Source organism: Aricia agestis, chromosome 20 (genome assembly GCF_905147365.1).
Source record: "Aricia agestis chromosome 20, ilAriAges1.1, whole genome shotgun sequence".
Classification (NCBI taxonomy): domain Eukaryota; kingdom Metazoa; phylum Arthropoda; class Insecta; order Lepidoptera; family Lycaenidae; genus Aricia; species Aricia agestis.
Genome location: NC_056425.1, coordinates 13,355,674 through 13,372,325, shown reverse-complemented (window position 1 = coordinate 13,372,325; position 16,652 = coordinate 13,355,674). Strand labels below are relative to the sequence as shown.

The 16,652-nt window shown below is 38.7% G+C and overlaps 1 protein-coding gene across 1 annotated transcript; it reads left to right on the top strand.

The window, feature by feature from the left end:
• Positions 1 to 220: 220 nt before the first annotated feature.
• On the top strand, positions 221 to 15,804 carry LOC121737241 (ionotropic receptor 75a-like). The gene is made up of 5 exons (XM_042128849.1): positions 221 to 427; positions 1,621 to 1,829; positions 2,291 to 2,502; positions 6,714 to 6,985; positions 15,438 to 15,804. The coding sequence occupies exons 1-5, from the start codon at positions 318 to 320 to the stop codon at positions 15,649 to 15,651; spliced, it is 1,017 nt and encodes a 338-aa protein (XP_041984783.1). The 5' UTR covers positions 221 to 317; the 3' UTR covers positions 15,652 to 15,804.
• Positions 15,805 to 16,652: the final 848 nt, after the last annotated feature.

Here is a 16,652-nt window from a genome sequence, read left to right as displayed (position 1 = left end):
TCTAAGATCTACAGGATCCTGACTTATTTGCAAACGATGTACGGTTTTCAGTAAGTGTCTTTCAGTCCTTATTTTATTAATATGTCATATGCACAGTGCGAGGGATACAGACGAGCAATGACAGGCCAGGCAATAGCCATATTTACGTCATCCCCACCTGTTCAGTGCCGAATTTATATTTTTTATGACTATATTAGTATATAGGCTACTTCAAGTTCGCTAGTTACTTTCGTTTGCTCTTCTAATCCTGTGCTTACAGATGCGACTTTGTCCGGACGAAATCCTGGGGGTACCTCCGTAACGGCTCTTTCGACGGCATGGTGGGGGAACTGCAGCGGGGGAGGGGGGACGTGGGCGGATCCGGCGTGTTCTTCCGGGCGGACAGGGCGCAGTTTATTCAGTATGTTGTGGAAGTGTGGAAGGTCAGGTAAGCACTAAGCAGGACCGGATTTATATTTTTTAACATAATTAAATAATAAGTATATAAAACTCAAAGGTGACTGACTGACATGGTGATCTATCAACGCACAGCCCAAACCACTGGACGGATCGGGCTGAAATTTTGCATGCAGGTAGATGTTATGACGAAGGCATCCGCTAAGAAAGGATTTTGATAAATTCCAACCCCAAAGGGTTAAAATAGGAGATGAAGGGGAGAAGTGTTGAAGCCTATGGCTGCCCCGTTCAAGCCAGGGCGGGGAGTGTTGATGATGATTGATGTCCAGAAGGATGCCTGTTCTTGTCGGTGGTCACCAATTTAACGTTGTTAGTGGCGGCCGAAAAGGAAGCTCTTCCGACCGAGAGATAGCATGCTCGGTCTGGCCGAAGCCCACTGAGTACGTCATTTCAGACATGTTTCAGACATATCTTGCCGTTCTCCGAAACTTCGATAGCGCGATGCAGGAATGCTAGGCGAATCGTGGGTACCGCCACAAAAGTTTGTATATAACAATACTTCTTAACGCGAGCGAATCCGCGGGCAATGGCTCGTTTTTTATATGTATATCTGGGCCACTTTAATTTTGCCGCCCCTATGTACGAACTCTGCCGCCATCCTAGAACGCTGCCGCCCCCCTAGGCCCTAGAGCGCTATAGTATGGCCTATTACCTATACTGCCTATACATAAATCTTGAGCTGTAGGTAAGAGAGTGTTTAAATATTAAGTTAAAGTTGAGTATTACGTAAAGGAGCATTCAAGTATTATGGTATTACATAACATCTAAAGGCCGGCAACGCACCTGCAGCTCTTCTGATGTTGCGAGTGTCTATGGGCGACGGCAGTTGCTTTCCATCAGGCGACACGTTTGCTCGTTTGCCCCTTATTTAATTTAAAAAAACACAATTTTTAAGATGTGGTTGGACCCCGCCTCTTCTCCATTTTACATTTGGTTATCTCTTTCTCTCTTCTCCTTTTTTAAATTCCTTGATAATAATTATTGCGTTGCGAACTTAAAGTTTTAAGGATTCCTAACATCACACACAAAAGCCGGCAACGCACCTGCAGCTCTTCTTATGTTCCGAGTGTCCATGGACGACGGTAGTTGCTTTCCATCAGGTGGCCCGTTTGCTCATTTGCCCCCCTTATTTTATTTAAAAAAACGCACAACTCTTATTTCCAGGCCCTGCTTCATATTCCGTCACCCGAAGTACCCTGGCGGCTTCTACTCAGTGTTTACGCGGCCGCTCTCCACCACGGTGTGGGGGTGTCTGGTGTTGTTACTGGTCGTGGCCGCGGCGCTAATGGTCGCGATGTTATGGGCGTCCGCTTTTGATGATACGTCGTTGTCGCTCATGTTCGTGTTTGTGAGCGGAGCTGTTGGACAGCAAGGTAAGTGAAGTAAGCGGAGTAGTAGACTAGTTGCTACCTTTGTACACATTTGAAAGAAACAAGTAGCGGTGAGTCAATGTACGAATCTTACGTGCTCCACAATGCGACGGCGCTTTACTAACTTAAAGAACATATAGGTAGAGAATAAGAATTTTGCCACTAAAGGGATCCTACCATTAATCTTAATCCTACCTTTTCATTCTTGCCGTAAGACTGAATATCAGAACCTGATCGTTAAACAGACAGCATCACAGGCCACAGCAGAGCGTCTGCTTGGTTTAAAAATGCACTTGCCAATGTAAAGCTACTTTAGACATTGCTAATCGTTGTAACAATATATTGTGCCTTCTCAACATAACATGATGTTTAAACCACGATTAAAGTATTAACTTTAACCACATACCTATGTCGTATACATCTAGTTTGTTCTGATATGGTCTTCTATATTATCTTGTCTCCAGGTATACCCATATACAGCCAATCCTCAGCAATCAAGATACTGATATTCTCGACTCTGATCTTCACACTGACGATATACCAGTACTACAATGCTACAGTCGTGTCCACTCTGCTTAGAGAACCCCCCACCACAATACGCACCCTCGAGGATTTGTTGCACAGCAAAATGGACATCGGAATTGAGGATACGCTGTACGATAGAGACTATTTTCGGGTGAGTGGTAAAATGTTAGTAGTGGATAGACGGTTGAGATAGGATACCTTGAGAGAGGAAATAGGATACTTTTCATCCCAGAAAAACCTGTGCAGGTTCCTGAGGGATACACAAATTTTGGCGCAACGGAATTGCAGGCATCTTATCTAGGTACTCGTAGATTTACACGGGTGACTAAAGCCGCACGATTTCCGCCGCACGGCGAAAATCGACCGTGTAAATGGCAATTCGACTACGCCGCAGCCCGCATGCGGCTAAAGTCGCAACCCCCAAAGTCGTGCGGCCAATGGCCGCATGCGGCTGGTGACTAAAATCGACCGTGCAAACGCTCAGTCGCAAGCGATCGCTTGCTGCGAATACTACTGTTGACTGGTGACTTGCCGGGTGACTAAAATCGACCCGTTAGTCACCCGTGTAAATGGGGTGGGGATTCGACTTATTTATATATGATCTTTTCTATGATCATATATAGGATCCAATATATATGATCATTTGATCATATGTGCATATTACATTATCATATTTCATTGATCCTATTTTACGTCATATGTGGTTTCAATAGCCAATGGAGAGCGCTAACGCTGACAGGTATTGACGTCAGGGTTACTAGATCTCAGAAAATTCGATTTGTCAAAAGACATCGTCATTTTTAATATGGCTTGTTTTTTCTTATTTCAGCAAGATTATCCAAGTATATAATTAGAAAAACAATTAAGTACATTACATCATTTGAAACATATTAAGGAACAAGAAATTAAAAACTCTTTTTATATTAAATAACTGGCAACACCTATTTCTATGACCGTATTGGATTCAATCTCTCAGCAAATGTCAAAAATCTATGATCAAGGAAGAAATAAATCATATGTCTATATTACATTATCCAATATCATTGACTCAATGATCTCGGATCCAATATATATGATAATCTAATATCCCCCTAAGGGGGATATTAGATTATCATCATCCATGATCCAATATATATGATAATCTAATATCCCCCTAAGGGGGATATTAGATTATCATATATATTGGATCCGAGATCATTGAGTCAATGATATTGGATAATGTAATATAGACATATGATTCATTTCATTCATTATACAGGGTTACCTCGTAAGTCGACCTAGATCCTTTAAGGGGCTATAGTTAAGATAATTTCTGACTGATTTGACTATGAAACACCCTATCCTAAATCCAATGGTTTTCGAGATAATCTAATTTTAAGTATTTTTCATAAACAGTCTATTTTTTGCCTTTTGTTGTATCTCCTTTTTTTATTCTGAGGCTCTGGTATGTTTGTTTATACGTTTTATTTTAGAAAATGAATTGCTCTATCCATAACAATAAAAAAAAAATACAATTTCAGAATAAAATGAGTCGTAAAAGATGGTGAAAAGTGAAAAATCAAACAAAAATAAAACCTAAGATGTGTCTTTCTTTAAGCGATACTTAAAAAAAATCTATGGAAGTCTGTTTGCAGATAAGCTTAAAAACATCTCCATTTTGTCAGCTATCCAAAAAGGTATAACATTATAGGGTAACATCAAAACCTCATAAAAAAAACTTTGTTAAAAGGCCCACAGGTAGCAAAAATTCCGGTCTTTTGTTAAGTATCCTTGTTTGAAATAGGATACGTGCGAGCGAGATGAGATACGTTTTGTGTATGTGGGAGTGAGAAAAAAGATAGTTTGAGTTACTTTGGAGTTTGGATGACTAAACAAAAGATTTAGCTTAGTCTGCTCATGCGATTCGTCCGTGGTAGATGCGATTCTTGCTCTGTGCTCTCTCTGTTTTTTGACTCGGCTTGTATTTCTGGACTGATCCCGTTTTATCTTCGTGACTACCTGTGCTTGCTTTGTGGACTTTGTTTTGTGCTTCTGATTTGGAACTGTTGAAAATGGCGGCCTATACGAACGAGGAATATGCTGACATGTTATTGTGTTACGGATATTGCGATGGTGTATCATCAAGAGCTCGTGCCGAATACACACGACGGTTTCCTAACCGCCGCGCCCCAGATGTCAGTGTGTTTGATGGAGTTTACCGACGAATTAGAGAGACTGGTTCAGTTTCAAGACGACGGTCTGACCTGGGTCGTCCACGTGTTAATGATGACGACGAACAAGATAACGATATAGTACAACGATTTAGATCAGATCCAACTACAACAACGAGTGTTGTTGCCCGAGATCTTGGATGCTCGCAGTGGAAAGTGTGGTCCACCGTCCATACAGCTGGCTTATACCCATACCATTACACGCCCGTACAAGTCATCGAAGAAGGCGATCCTGTGAGGAGATTGGATTTCTGCAGATTTATGCTGCATGCCGATTTAGAAGACCCAAATTTTTTTAAACGCATTTTGTGGACTGATGAGTCCAAATTTGACAAAGATGGTATAACAAATTACCACAATGCTCACTATTGGGCCTCAAAGGCAGACGGAAATCCAAAAAAGAAAAGAGCAAAGGGATCCCAGAGGCGATTTAGTTTGAATGTGTGGATGGGTATAGTTTGTAACCATTTAATTGGCCCATATTTTCTACCCGAAAATTTAAATGGAGAAACATATGAAAACTTTTTGACTGAAGAATTACCACAACTATTGCAGGACTTACCGGCGGAAATCACCCAAAATATGTGGTTTCAACACGACGGTTGTCCTGCACATTACCGAAGATCAGTCCGACAATTGCTAGATACGACGTATCCCAATAAGTGGATTGGGAGAGGTGGACCTACACCATGGCCAGCCAGAAGTCCCGACTTAACCCCCATGGACTATTACGTATGGGGACACATGAAGACTTTGGTGTATGACGACCCCAATCCCATAACGAGTGTAGAAGTTTTACGCCAAAAGATTATTGATGCAGCCGATAAAATGCGAACTACACTAACAACTGGAGTAGTTAAAAGTGCTTTGAGAAAAAGAATGCGAATTTGTGTCCGAAACAGAGGCGGACACGTAGAAAATGAACTGTAAAAACAAAATTTAATAAATATTTACTGTTTACATTTTTTTGTTTAATTTTTAGAACTAACTAATATTTTTATTTCAATGCCCGGGGAGGCTATCATCTGAGTTTTTTGTAATAAAAACTGCTATTACCCTATAATGTTATACCTTTTTGGATAGCTGACAAAACGGAGATGTTTTTAAGCTCATCTGCAAACAGACTTCCATAGATTTTTTTTAAGTATCGCTTAAAGAAAGACACATCTTAGGTTTTTTTCTTGTTTGATTTTTCACTTTTCTCCATCTTTTACGACTCATTTTATTCTGCAATTGTATTTTTTTTTTATTGTAATGGATAAAGCAATTTATCTTCTAAAATAAAACGTATAAACAAACATACCAGAGCCTCAGATTACAAAAAGGAGATACAACAAAAGGCAAAAAATGGACTTTTTATGAAAAATACTTAAAATTAGTTTATCTCGAAAACCATTGGATTTAGGATAGGGTGTTTCATAGTCAAATCAGTCAGAAATGATCTAAATTATAGCCCCTTAAAGGATCTAGGTCGACTTACGAGGTAACCCTGTATAAATGATAATGTAATACCCCTTAAGACAGGCGATTCGACTGGTGACTTGCCGGGTGACTAAAATCGACAAGTCACCCGTGTAAATCGACCATTAGACAATGACGTCTTTATTTTTCGCCCATCTTCATGTTACTTCGTAACATAAAGATGGGCGATGGGCTAACAATACAAATGTCAACTTAATATACGATACGTCTAGTAGGTAAGTATATTATGAGAGTGAGTACATGTATGTTTATAACAGGGGTTCCCAAACTTATTTCTTCTACTGCCCACTTTGAGAACAAATTATGTTTTAGCGCCCCCTTTGTTTCGATTTTAAACTAGCTTATTTCATGGGGGTGCTTTATTTCATCTGGATGATGAAACAAAGCCCCTCCAAGCCTCTATACAGGGCCCCCATTTTTTTCTGGGTTTCAAACGCCCCCCCCTGGGCCCTGTAGCCCTTCAGCGCCCACAAGGGGGCGTTATCGCCCACTTTGGGAAAGGCTGGTCTATAGCCTACCTGTTTGTTAGTTCTTTACGCATAAACCGCTTAACCAATTTTGCTGGAAATCGACTTGTACTTATTTTGGAAATTCCATTAGAGTGTCCGCCAAATGTACGGTTCCCACGTGTGGTATTACTGCGCAAACAACCAGCAAACCTCTTTCACAGCGCACAACCGACCCAATAGCTATTCAGCTCTACCGCACGAAGATAGACACGCCCAAGCACCGCAACATATTCCCCGCTGAAATCGGCATGCAGCTGGTCAGGGCGGGCGGATTCGCCTTCCACCTGGAGAGCGTGGCGGGCTACCGGCTGATGCGGGGCGGGTTTGAGGAGCGGGAGATCTGCGAGGCGCAGGAGGTGGCGCTGTACCCGCCGCAGCACGTCGGCGTCGTGGTGAAGAAGGGCTCGCCGTATAGAGAGTTCTTTGCTGTTGGGTATGTCCTAAAACTTCCACTGTTCACGGCTCCCACACGAAATTGCGAATTTGCATCGCATCGCAAGTATCTGCGACAACAATGACATTGCGATGCGAAATCGTAGGAATTTACAGTTATGTTAAGCGCCCTAATAGGAAAGATGAATCAAATAATTTTTATTCAGAACTAGCTGTCCCGGTGAACTTCGTGTCACTTTAAAACCTTCCCTGGATTTCTACGAATATTTTAAGACTAAAATCAGCCCAATCCGTTCAGCCGTTTTCGAGTTTTAGCGCGACTAACACGTTTGAAAATCCATTTTTATATATAAGATTAATTTTTACAAAATTCTTTTTGAACGTGAAGACTATATGGTGCCTACCACCAGTTTGGGAAAATGTACAGTTTCAGCGTCTACTCTTCCTTGACAGACTATATTATTAATTTCTATATTGTATAGATGTATAGATTAAGTTATTTACATTGTAAATTTTGTTTTTAAAAGACAAAATTTCCAATTTTTCGGTTCTTCTCGCCAGGCAAGTTCAGGGCTGTAGCTAGAGTCAAATTTGAGGTAGGGCACCATCGGTTACAGGTAGGGCGGAAGCAAAAAAAATCGGCCAAGTGCGAGTCGGATTCGTGCACGAAGGGTTTCGTACCGTTATAGATAAAAAATAGGCCAAAATTGTTTTTTTTTTGTAATTGAGCCCCCTTTAAATATAAATATTATTTTAATTGTATTATTAATTAATTAAGTGATTTCGCAAAAATGTCCAGTGCCTACTGTTGCCATTAATATCAATATGCAGCAAAAAAGGCCAAAAACACGAATCCTTAAATATTGATTTTATTTTGTTTTTAGTATTTGTTGTTTTGATTTATCTCTAGGTCAATGATGTATTCAATTCATTCAATAGTTATTCTTAGATACTTTAAAAAAATCTGTTACAAAGCATGAGCACTATATCTAAGAACTACATATTATTAAATCCTCAATTACGAAGAACAAGCGAACAATATGGTTAAACTTCTGGATGTAGCGATACACGTGTGAGTGAGAGTGAGGAAATCTATACTAATATTATAAATGCGAAAGTATCTCTGTCTGTCTGTCTGTCTGTCTGTCTGTCTGTCTGTCTGTCTCGCTTTCACGCCAAAACTACTGAACCGATTGCAATGAAATTTTGTACACAGTTATTCTAGAGTCTGAGAAAGGACATAGGCTACATTTTGATGTGGGAAAATATCTTATTTCCATGAAAATATCGATGAAAATTACTTCGCATTGCGCGTGGCCAGCGCTCATCCCGGGGGTCCTGGGTTCGAGTCCCGCAGGCGGAACAAAAAGTTTTCAATGTTCCTGGGTCTTGGATGTGTATTAAAATAAAATTTCAAAAATCTTAAATATATTTTATGTATAATATTATAAAAAATCCAGAAATATATCGACGCGATGCAATGAACATTTTAGTTCTAATACGATTCAACAGATGGCGCTTTTTTTTACTTCGTTGGAACATAGAACTAATCATACTTATTAGTTATTATATTATTTTAATATGATAAATGCGAAAGTATCTCTGTCTGTCTGTCTGTCTGTCTGTCTGTCTGTCTGTCTGTCTCGCTTTCACGCCAAAACTACTGAACCGATTGCAATGAAATTTTGTACACAGTTATTCTAGAGTCTGAGAAAGGACATAGGCTACATTTTGATGTGGGAAAATATCTTATTTCCATGAAAATATCGATGAAAATTACTTCGCATTGCGCGTGGCCAGTGCTCATCCCGGGGGTCCTGGGTTCGAGTCCCGCAGGCGGAACAAAAAGTTTTCAATGTTCCTGGGTCTTGGATGTGTATTAAAATAAAATTTCAAAAATCTTAAATATATTTTATGTATAATATTATAAAAAATCCAGAAATATATCGACGCGATGCAATGAACATTTTAGTTCTAATACGATTCAACAGATGGCGCTTTTTTTTACTTCGTTGGAACATAGAACTAATCATACTTATTAGTTAGGTATTATGTTTTTGTTTATAGTTTTTAATACGTTAGAATATTATGTTTAATAATATTATCACTTGCTATAATAATAATCAATCTATCTTATCTTATAGAACTCCTACTGCATTTCTAAGGAGTTCGAGTGTGTTGTGTTGGCCTATATTCCATCCAGAAAATATATCAATGCAATCAACATTTTAATTCTAATATATGAAAACAGATGGCGCTTTAATTTTTACTTCATTATTATAACAGAACTAATCATACCTACTTTATTATATATTATTGTTTTTATTCATAACTAGCTGTTGCCCGCGACTTCGTCCGCGTGGACTTTAGTTTATAGCGCGCGGTGTCAACAAAATTTGTGTCAAATTTAAAAACTTTTTAAAACCCTGGTAAGTGGTACCCCTCTTAGGGCCGCGCTACACCGGAATGGCAGCGCTGAAAGTGCTCGCCTCGCCGCTGCCATTCCGGTGTAGCGCGGCCCTTAATTAATCAAAATACCCAAAAACAGCTGTGCAGTATGCACATAATCTGTACTAATATTATGAATGCGAAAGTATCTCTGTCTGTCTGTCTGTCTGTCAGTCTCGCTTTCACGCCAAACGCCAAAACTACCGAACCGATTGTAATGAAATTTTGTATACTGATAGTCTAAAGCCTGAGAAAGGACATAGGCTACTTTTTTACTGGAAAAAAGGGAAGTAAGGGTCGTAAATTTGTTAAAAAAATTCATAATAGATGGCGCCGTGCGTCTTCTACATCGCGCTGACGCTTGCTCAAAAGTCTTTCTATAAGAGGTGGTATCATCTTACATTTAAGTCTCGATTTTTTTCGATTGTTATATCTATTCTACGGTATTAAATAACTCAGTACTTTATCTGTGCAGTGACGTAACCTTAAGACCAAATTTCACCAACGACTGTTAAAGTTAATGCTAGAATTAGTATCACGTTAGCTGTTTTGTTTTTCATATGAATGAAAGAGAAGACAGGATATTTTAACAAGCTGTAACACTAACAGACGTTGGTGAAATTGGGGCTAAACCTATCAATGATAAATAGTTTATGGGTAAAGTTGTGTAATTGGGGGGCTAAATAAGCTTTAAAATTTGGCATAATATATAAAGTTTAACATACAAAAATGAAGTACTTATTGTTTGCACACTGCACAGCTGTATTGATTTAAGGGGTACCGGGGTTTTTTTTATAAAAGTTTTGGACACCAATTTTGTTGACATCGCGCGCTTTAAACTGAAGTCCACGCGGACGAAGTCGCGGGCAACAGCTAGTAATAATTAATTGTTGGGTTGGGTGATACGAGTCAATAGATACGACTAAAATATATTTAGATTATTATTGTTTCTGCAAACTTATTAAAATAATAATTAATAATAAAATAACATAAAATTTAAAACAGCTGAATTCTACGATTCGCCATATTATTAAAAATGCGAAGAACTTCGTTCAGATCAACTTTTTTTGTTCTTTTTTTTTCAAAGGACAGAAATACCATACCAGCCATTCTTTCGTGACCCATTGACAGTCTTTGAGGCCTATTAATTGCAGTTAAAGTTGAAAACGTGGACTCGCACACTGCAGTACTACATCTTTTTTTTTCATTAAGATTATAATTAAATGGACGCATCGCTTCATGTAATCGTGATTCAAATGCCATCTATACACAGAACAAAGAATTATTATCGACGACTTCTGTGGCCCAATGGTTGGGCGTGTGGCAGCTTAATCCGGGGGACGCGGGTTCGAATCCTGCCAACGGAACAAAAAGTTTTTAAAGGTATTATAAAAATCTTAACTATATAATGTATAGTTTATATAAGAATAAAGTATATTTCTGTTGTCTAATACCTGTAATGCAAGTCCTTTAGGTCTTCCTTTTTAGGGTTCCGTACCCAAAGGGTAAAAACGGGACCCTATTACTTATTTCCATTAACTATTTAAAATCGGTGAGCATGACCGATCAGGCACGACTCTACATTAAGTTAACAAAATTACATCGTGTAGCCGCTCAAAATGTTTGGTTCAATCAACAATGCAAACGTCTAAATGTTGTTCCTAATTATATTAATGTAAGAACCAACACGCACAGCCGAGCCTCCAATATTGCTATCAAAAAAGCCGAGACCATCTGGCTTAACGAAGAGTCACGTCACTGGTTTACCGTTAGAGATAATTTAAAATTACATCTCAAAGTTCTTTATACCGAGCTCTCTTTTAAATTACATAATATCGAATTCGATCGCTTAGATGAAAAAGCACGCCATTTCGCAGCAATCGAAGTGCACGCTAAATATTTAAGTCAAAGGAAAAAGCTTCAGACTTTAGTAAATAAAAACAGGATGGTCCAATCACGTACAGAATCCAGGTCTGAACCTTTTTCCTTCCACCCTCGCGTCAAAAACTTAACCAGCGTACAATTTGCCAAGGATGAGATGACACTTTTGGAAAAGGGTCTTAAATATAATATCACTCCTAATATTAATCAGAATGCTTTGGAAATGCTTGCGGTGGATTCGGAAATAACTGCCGTAGTTAATAAGAAAGATAACATGGTTAAGGGCTTACTAGCTAACGAAATCAAAGGTACTCCTTCCGGTTCTTCTTTTAACCCCGAAAGAGTGGCTTTGAGGTCATTAAAACAAACAATAGATAATAATAACTTAGTAATATCGAAAGCGGATAAGGGTAACACAGTAGTAGTGATGGAGCGCGACGATTATTTGGACAGAGTAAATGACGTGATTCAGGGTGAACAATTTCTAAGGGTTCCTTCTGACCCAACAAACAAGTTTTTAGCTAAGCTTAAATTAGCCATTAATAACAATCAATATTTCTTTCAAACTGAATCATCAAAGAAAAAACTCATCCCAATGAATCCTCGCGCACCATCACTGTACGGTTTGCCAAAGATTCACAAAACTGATATTCCCATGCGTCCAGTTGTCTCATACATAGGTGCACCAGCATACGAGCTGGCAAAGTCACTAAATTTCATAATAAAAGAAAAGCTCTCATTTCGGCCACCTTATGCCATAAAAAATAGTCTACAATTAGTCAACAAAATTAAAGATGTGACTTTGCCACCTCGTTGCAAATTAGTTTCACTTGATGTCGATAGTTTATTTACTAATGTTCCATGTAAGGAAACATTGGGTATTTTAAGGAATGCACTAGAAAAACGTTTACCTCCTGGTGAAAGTAATGAATTGCTTACTCTTACTAAAACATGCATGGAACAAAATTACTTTCGATTTAACGGCGAATTCTTTGTTCAAGAAGACGGTCTAGCTATGGGTTCACCTTTAAGTCCTTTGATGGCCGAAATATTTATGGACGATTTCGAACAAAGAAATATCGTCGTTAATAAAAGTATTTTATATTACTTTAGATATGTAGATGATTGTTTTCTTTGTTGGACGGGTACACAGAGACAACTGGACGTATTTGTAAAAGAACTAAATAAAAAACATATTAAAATTAAATTCAAATTAGAATGTGAAGATAATAACACTCTACATTTTCTCGATTTATCTATTACTAGAGTTAATAATAAACACAGTTTTGGAATCTTTCGCAAGCCGACATATACTAATACTACTATTCATGCATCGTCATGTCATCCTTGGCAACACAAACTCGCGGCCTTTCATAGTTACGTTCATAGATTATTATCAATCCCTCTTAGTAAAGATAATTATCAAAATGAGCTTAATATTATTTTCCAAATTGCGATATCCAACGGATATAGTCCAAAAATCATTAATAATATTTTGAAAAATAAAAACAAGAAAGAACTGGTTAAGTTTTTGTACGCAGGTCCCATTGATAAAGAGATTGTTAGATATAAGTCCAGTTTGACCTACATGGGAGAGGTATCTGCACGCTTATCCAAAATAATGAAAAGCAACGATATGCATGTCGCATTCAGGACAAATAATACTTTAAAACATCATTTGTGTCATAATAAAGACCAGATTGATAAAAAATATCAATCCGGTGTCTATAAGATCGATTGTCCTGAATGCGATAGTGTATACGTGGGTCAAACTGGACGCAGCTTCGAGACTCGGTATAAAGAACATATCGCGGCTTATAGAAATGGTCATCCTGATAAGTCACATTTTGCTAAACATCTTTTAGATAGTAATCATACTGTGCCCGATGGCCATTCCTATAAAGTTTTACATAAATGCGATAAAGGCTTTCGGCTGAGCGTGTTGGAACAATTAGAGATCATAAAAGAAAAGAAAAATAACAGATTTGCATTGTTGAATGACCAAACTTGCTTGACTACGTCACCGTTTATTAATATGTTCGGGGGTACTAGTGAGAGTAGTGGGGATAGTAGCGGGGCTCGATAGTGTATAAAAGGCGGTGTTTTGGCCGTTGGCGGCACTTAACGGACGTTGTTCGTAGAGTCCACATCCTGAGGATGCTCCGGTGTTGGGGCGAAACGCGCGTCGAGGTTTTCAACCTGCATGGTGGTGAGGGGCCTTGCACGGATTTGCCAACATTATTGCTTGTGTGGTGGTGGTGTTTGCAAGTTCTTGCATGCGAGTGTACGCATAGGCAGTGTGGGAGGAGGGAGGTGCTGTACGCATGTCTATGCGTACACTCACTCATTTACTTAAAGGTGGAAGTTGTTTTCGCGGAATATTGCTAAAAATAATAACAAACTAAATTTGTTGTTTTGATTTATCTCTAGGTCAATGATGTATTCAATTCATTCAATAGTTATTCTTAGATACTTAAAAAAAATCTGTGACAAAGCATGAGCACTATATCTAAGAACTACATATTATTAAATCCTCAATTACGAAGAACAAGCGAACAATATGGTTAAACTTCTGGATGTAGCGATCCACGTGTGAGTGAGAGTGAGGAAATAATAATTAATTGTTGGGTTGGGTGATACGAGTCAGTAGATACGACTAAAAATATATTTAGATTATTATTGTTTCTGCAAACTTATTAAAATAATAATTAATAATAAAATAACATAAAATATTTAAAACAGCTGAATTCTACGATTCGCCATAATATTATTAAAAATGCGAAGAACTTCGTCACAATAGACATAACGACCAGTAGTTCGACTGCAAAGAGACGGACAGGTTTCAATATCTGTCAAATTCGTCGGGTTTCACTAGGATTATGAACGGAATGTGCCTCGCGCTGGCTGATATAATAAATTTTTAAATATTAAAAATAAAGTTTTCAAAATTGGATTCTGACAATTTTAATCGCATGTGCCAAAACACAAACAACAATACGACCAAAGAGGAACACGTCCAGCGAATATGTCATAGTTTTAAATTCGTAGGTAACAAGGTGGTAACAAGTTAACAACCCTATCGACGATTTTCGTCATAATACGTCAAATTTAAAAATTTCAACATCAGTTCTAAGTCGGCATACTCTATCATTCTGTCTACTCTGACTTCGTTCAGATCAACTTTTTTTGTTCTTTTTTTTTCAAAGGCCAGAAATACCATACCAGCCATTCTTTCGTGACCCATGTGACAGTCTTTAAGGCCTATTAATTGCAGTTAAAGTTGAAAACGTGGACTCGCACACTGCAGTACTACATCTTTTTTTTTCATTAAGATTATAATTAAATGGACGCATCGCTTAATCTAATAGTGATTCAAATGCCATCTATACACAGAACAAAGAATTATTATCGACGACTTCTGTGGCCCAATGGTTGGGCGTGTGGCAGCTTAATCCGGGGGACGCGGGTTCGAATCCTGCCAACGGAACAAAAAGTTTTTAAAGGTATAATAAAAATCTTAACTATATAATGTATAGTTTATATAAAAATAAAGTATATTTCTGTTGTCTAATACCTGTAATGCAAGTCCTTTAGGTCTTCCTTTTTAGGGTTCCATACCCAAAGGGTAAAAACGGGACCCTATTACTGAGACTTCGATGTCTGTCCGTCTGTTTCCAGGCTGTAACTCAAGAACGGTAATAGCTAGAGAAATGAAATTTTCACAGATTATGTATTTCTGTTGCCGCTATAACAATAAATACTAAAAACAAAATAAATTAAATATTTAAGGAGGGCTCCCATACAACAAACGTGATTTTTCTAACATTTTTTGCTTAACTATCAATGATGACAACAGGTAGGCACTTGAAATTTTCACAAAGGCCTTAATAATATCTGTAATTTAATAAATAATAATAAAAGTTAAAAAAAAATTAAGGGTTAGGTAGGTAGGTAGGTCCCATACTATTTTTGCTCTATAACGGTACGTGCGCGGTATAACCCTTCGTGCGCGGGTCCGACTCGCACTTGGCCGATTATTGGTATTTTTAAGGTAGGGCATTGTGATTTTAAGGTAGGGCATTGCCCCACTATGCCCCCCCCTAGCTACGGCCCTGGGCAAGTTCCCGAATCGGTCAAAAAAACATTTTTTATTTTTATTTCAGTATCCGCAAAATGTACGAATCCGGAATCATGGTGCGTTTGAACAGCGCGTGGGAGGAGTCGAAGCCGGCGTGCGTGAGAACCCCGGACACGGGCGCCATATCCGTCACCATAGCTGACTTCAGCATGGCGTTAGTGGTGGTGGGACTCGGTATGGTGGTGGCAGGAATCGCGCTGGTGGGGGAAATGGTTGTGTTTAGGTTAAGCAGACGTTAGTGAAATAAGTAGAAAAGATCGATTTTTGTAGAAAAAATATGTAGGCTTAAAAAATCGCAATTTACTACACGATGATAGGTATAGCTTTACAAATCGACGGTCTTATTGTTTGCAGTTTCTTCTAGAAACAAAACCGGTCGAGGAGCACGTAGAAACTCATTACTTGTTTCACACTGCTAAATGTATTGTTTCAGTATAAATACATTTTAAAAACAAAATCTTGTTTTTACATACGTCCAACCAACGCACCTTACTTATTTATACGTGGGGGAGCCATGCTTCGGCACGAATGGGCCGGCTCGACCGACCAAATACCACGTTCTCACAGAAAACAGCGCTTGCGCTGTGTTTCGCCGAGTGAGTGAGTTTACCGGAGGCCCAATTCCTTTCCCTATCCTCCCCTTTTCCCTTCCCTACCCTCCCTTATTACCCTATTCCCTCTTAAAAGGCCGGCAACGCACCTGCAGCTCTTCTGATGCTGCGAGTGTCCATGGGCGACGGAAGTTGCTTTCCATCAGGTGACCCGTTTGCTCGTTTGTCCCCTTCTTTCATAAAAAAAACCTATAAAATATAAATGTTGTTGAGATTCCTGGAAGAAAATCCAGGAATCGCAAAAGGGTACATGCGGGCGAGCCAAGCTAAGCACGATACCAAACAAATGGGACCGTATAGCTGTAGAGCTCCATTGGAGGTGCCATCAATCACATTAAAAAAGCTTGCAGGCGAGCTATATTATGATGTTAAAATAATAATGAATTAATATTTATTATTAATAAAAAAATAAACGACACCATACCAATCGATACCACAGTGACCCTAAAAACGTTTACCATACCTAACTCGGCAATAATCGATCTCAATAGATGTCGATGCCTCTGTTGCTACGTATATATTAAGTCTATGGTTGCTACCGTGAAATTAGACGTTTGTAAACGATCTGAAAGTCGATTCTCAGACAATTTTGTTTGTCGCGAGCACCTAAGATTTCGATTTGGCGAATG

Coding starts and splice junctions, on each gene's coding strand:
- LOC121737241 (XM_042128849.1), top strand. CDS start 318: ATGGTGGGGGAACTGCAGCGGGGGAGGGGGGACGTGGGCGGATCCGGC. Junction 428..1,620: donor GTGGAAGTGTGGAAGGTCAG/GTAAGCACTAAG, acceptor TCTTATTTCCAG/GCCCTGCTTCATATTCCGTC. Junction 1,830..2,290: donor CGGAGCTGTTGGACAGCAAG/GTAAGTGAAGTA, acceptor TCTTGTCTCCAG/GTATACCCATATACAGCCAA.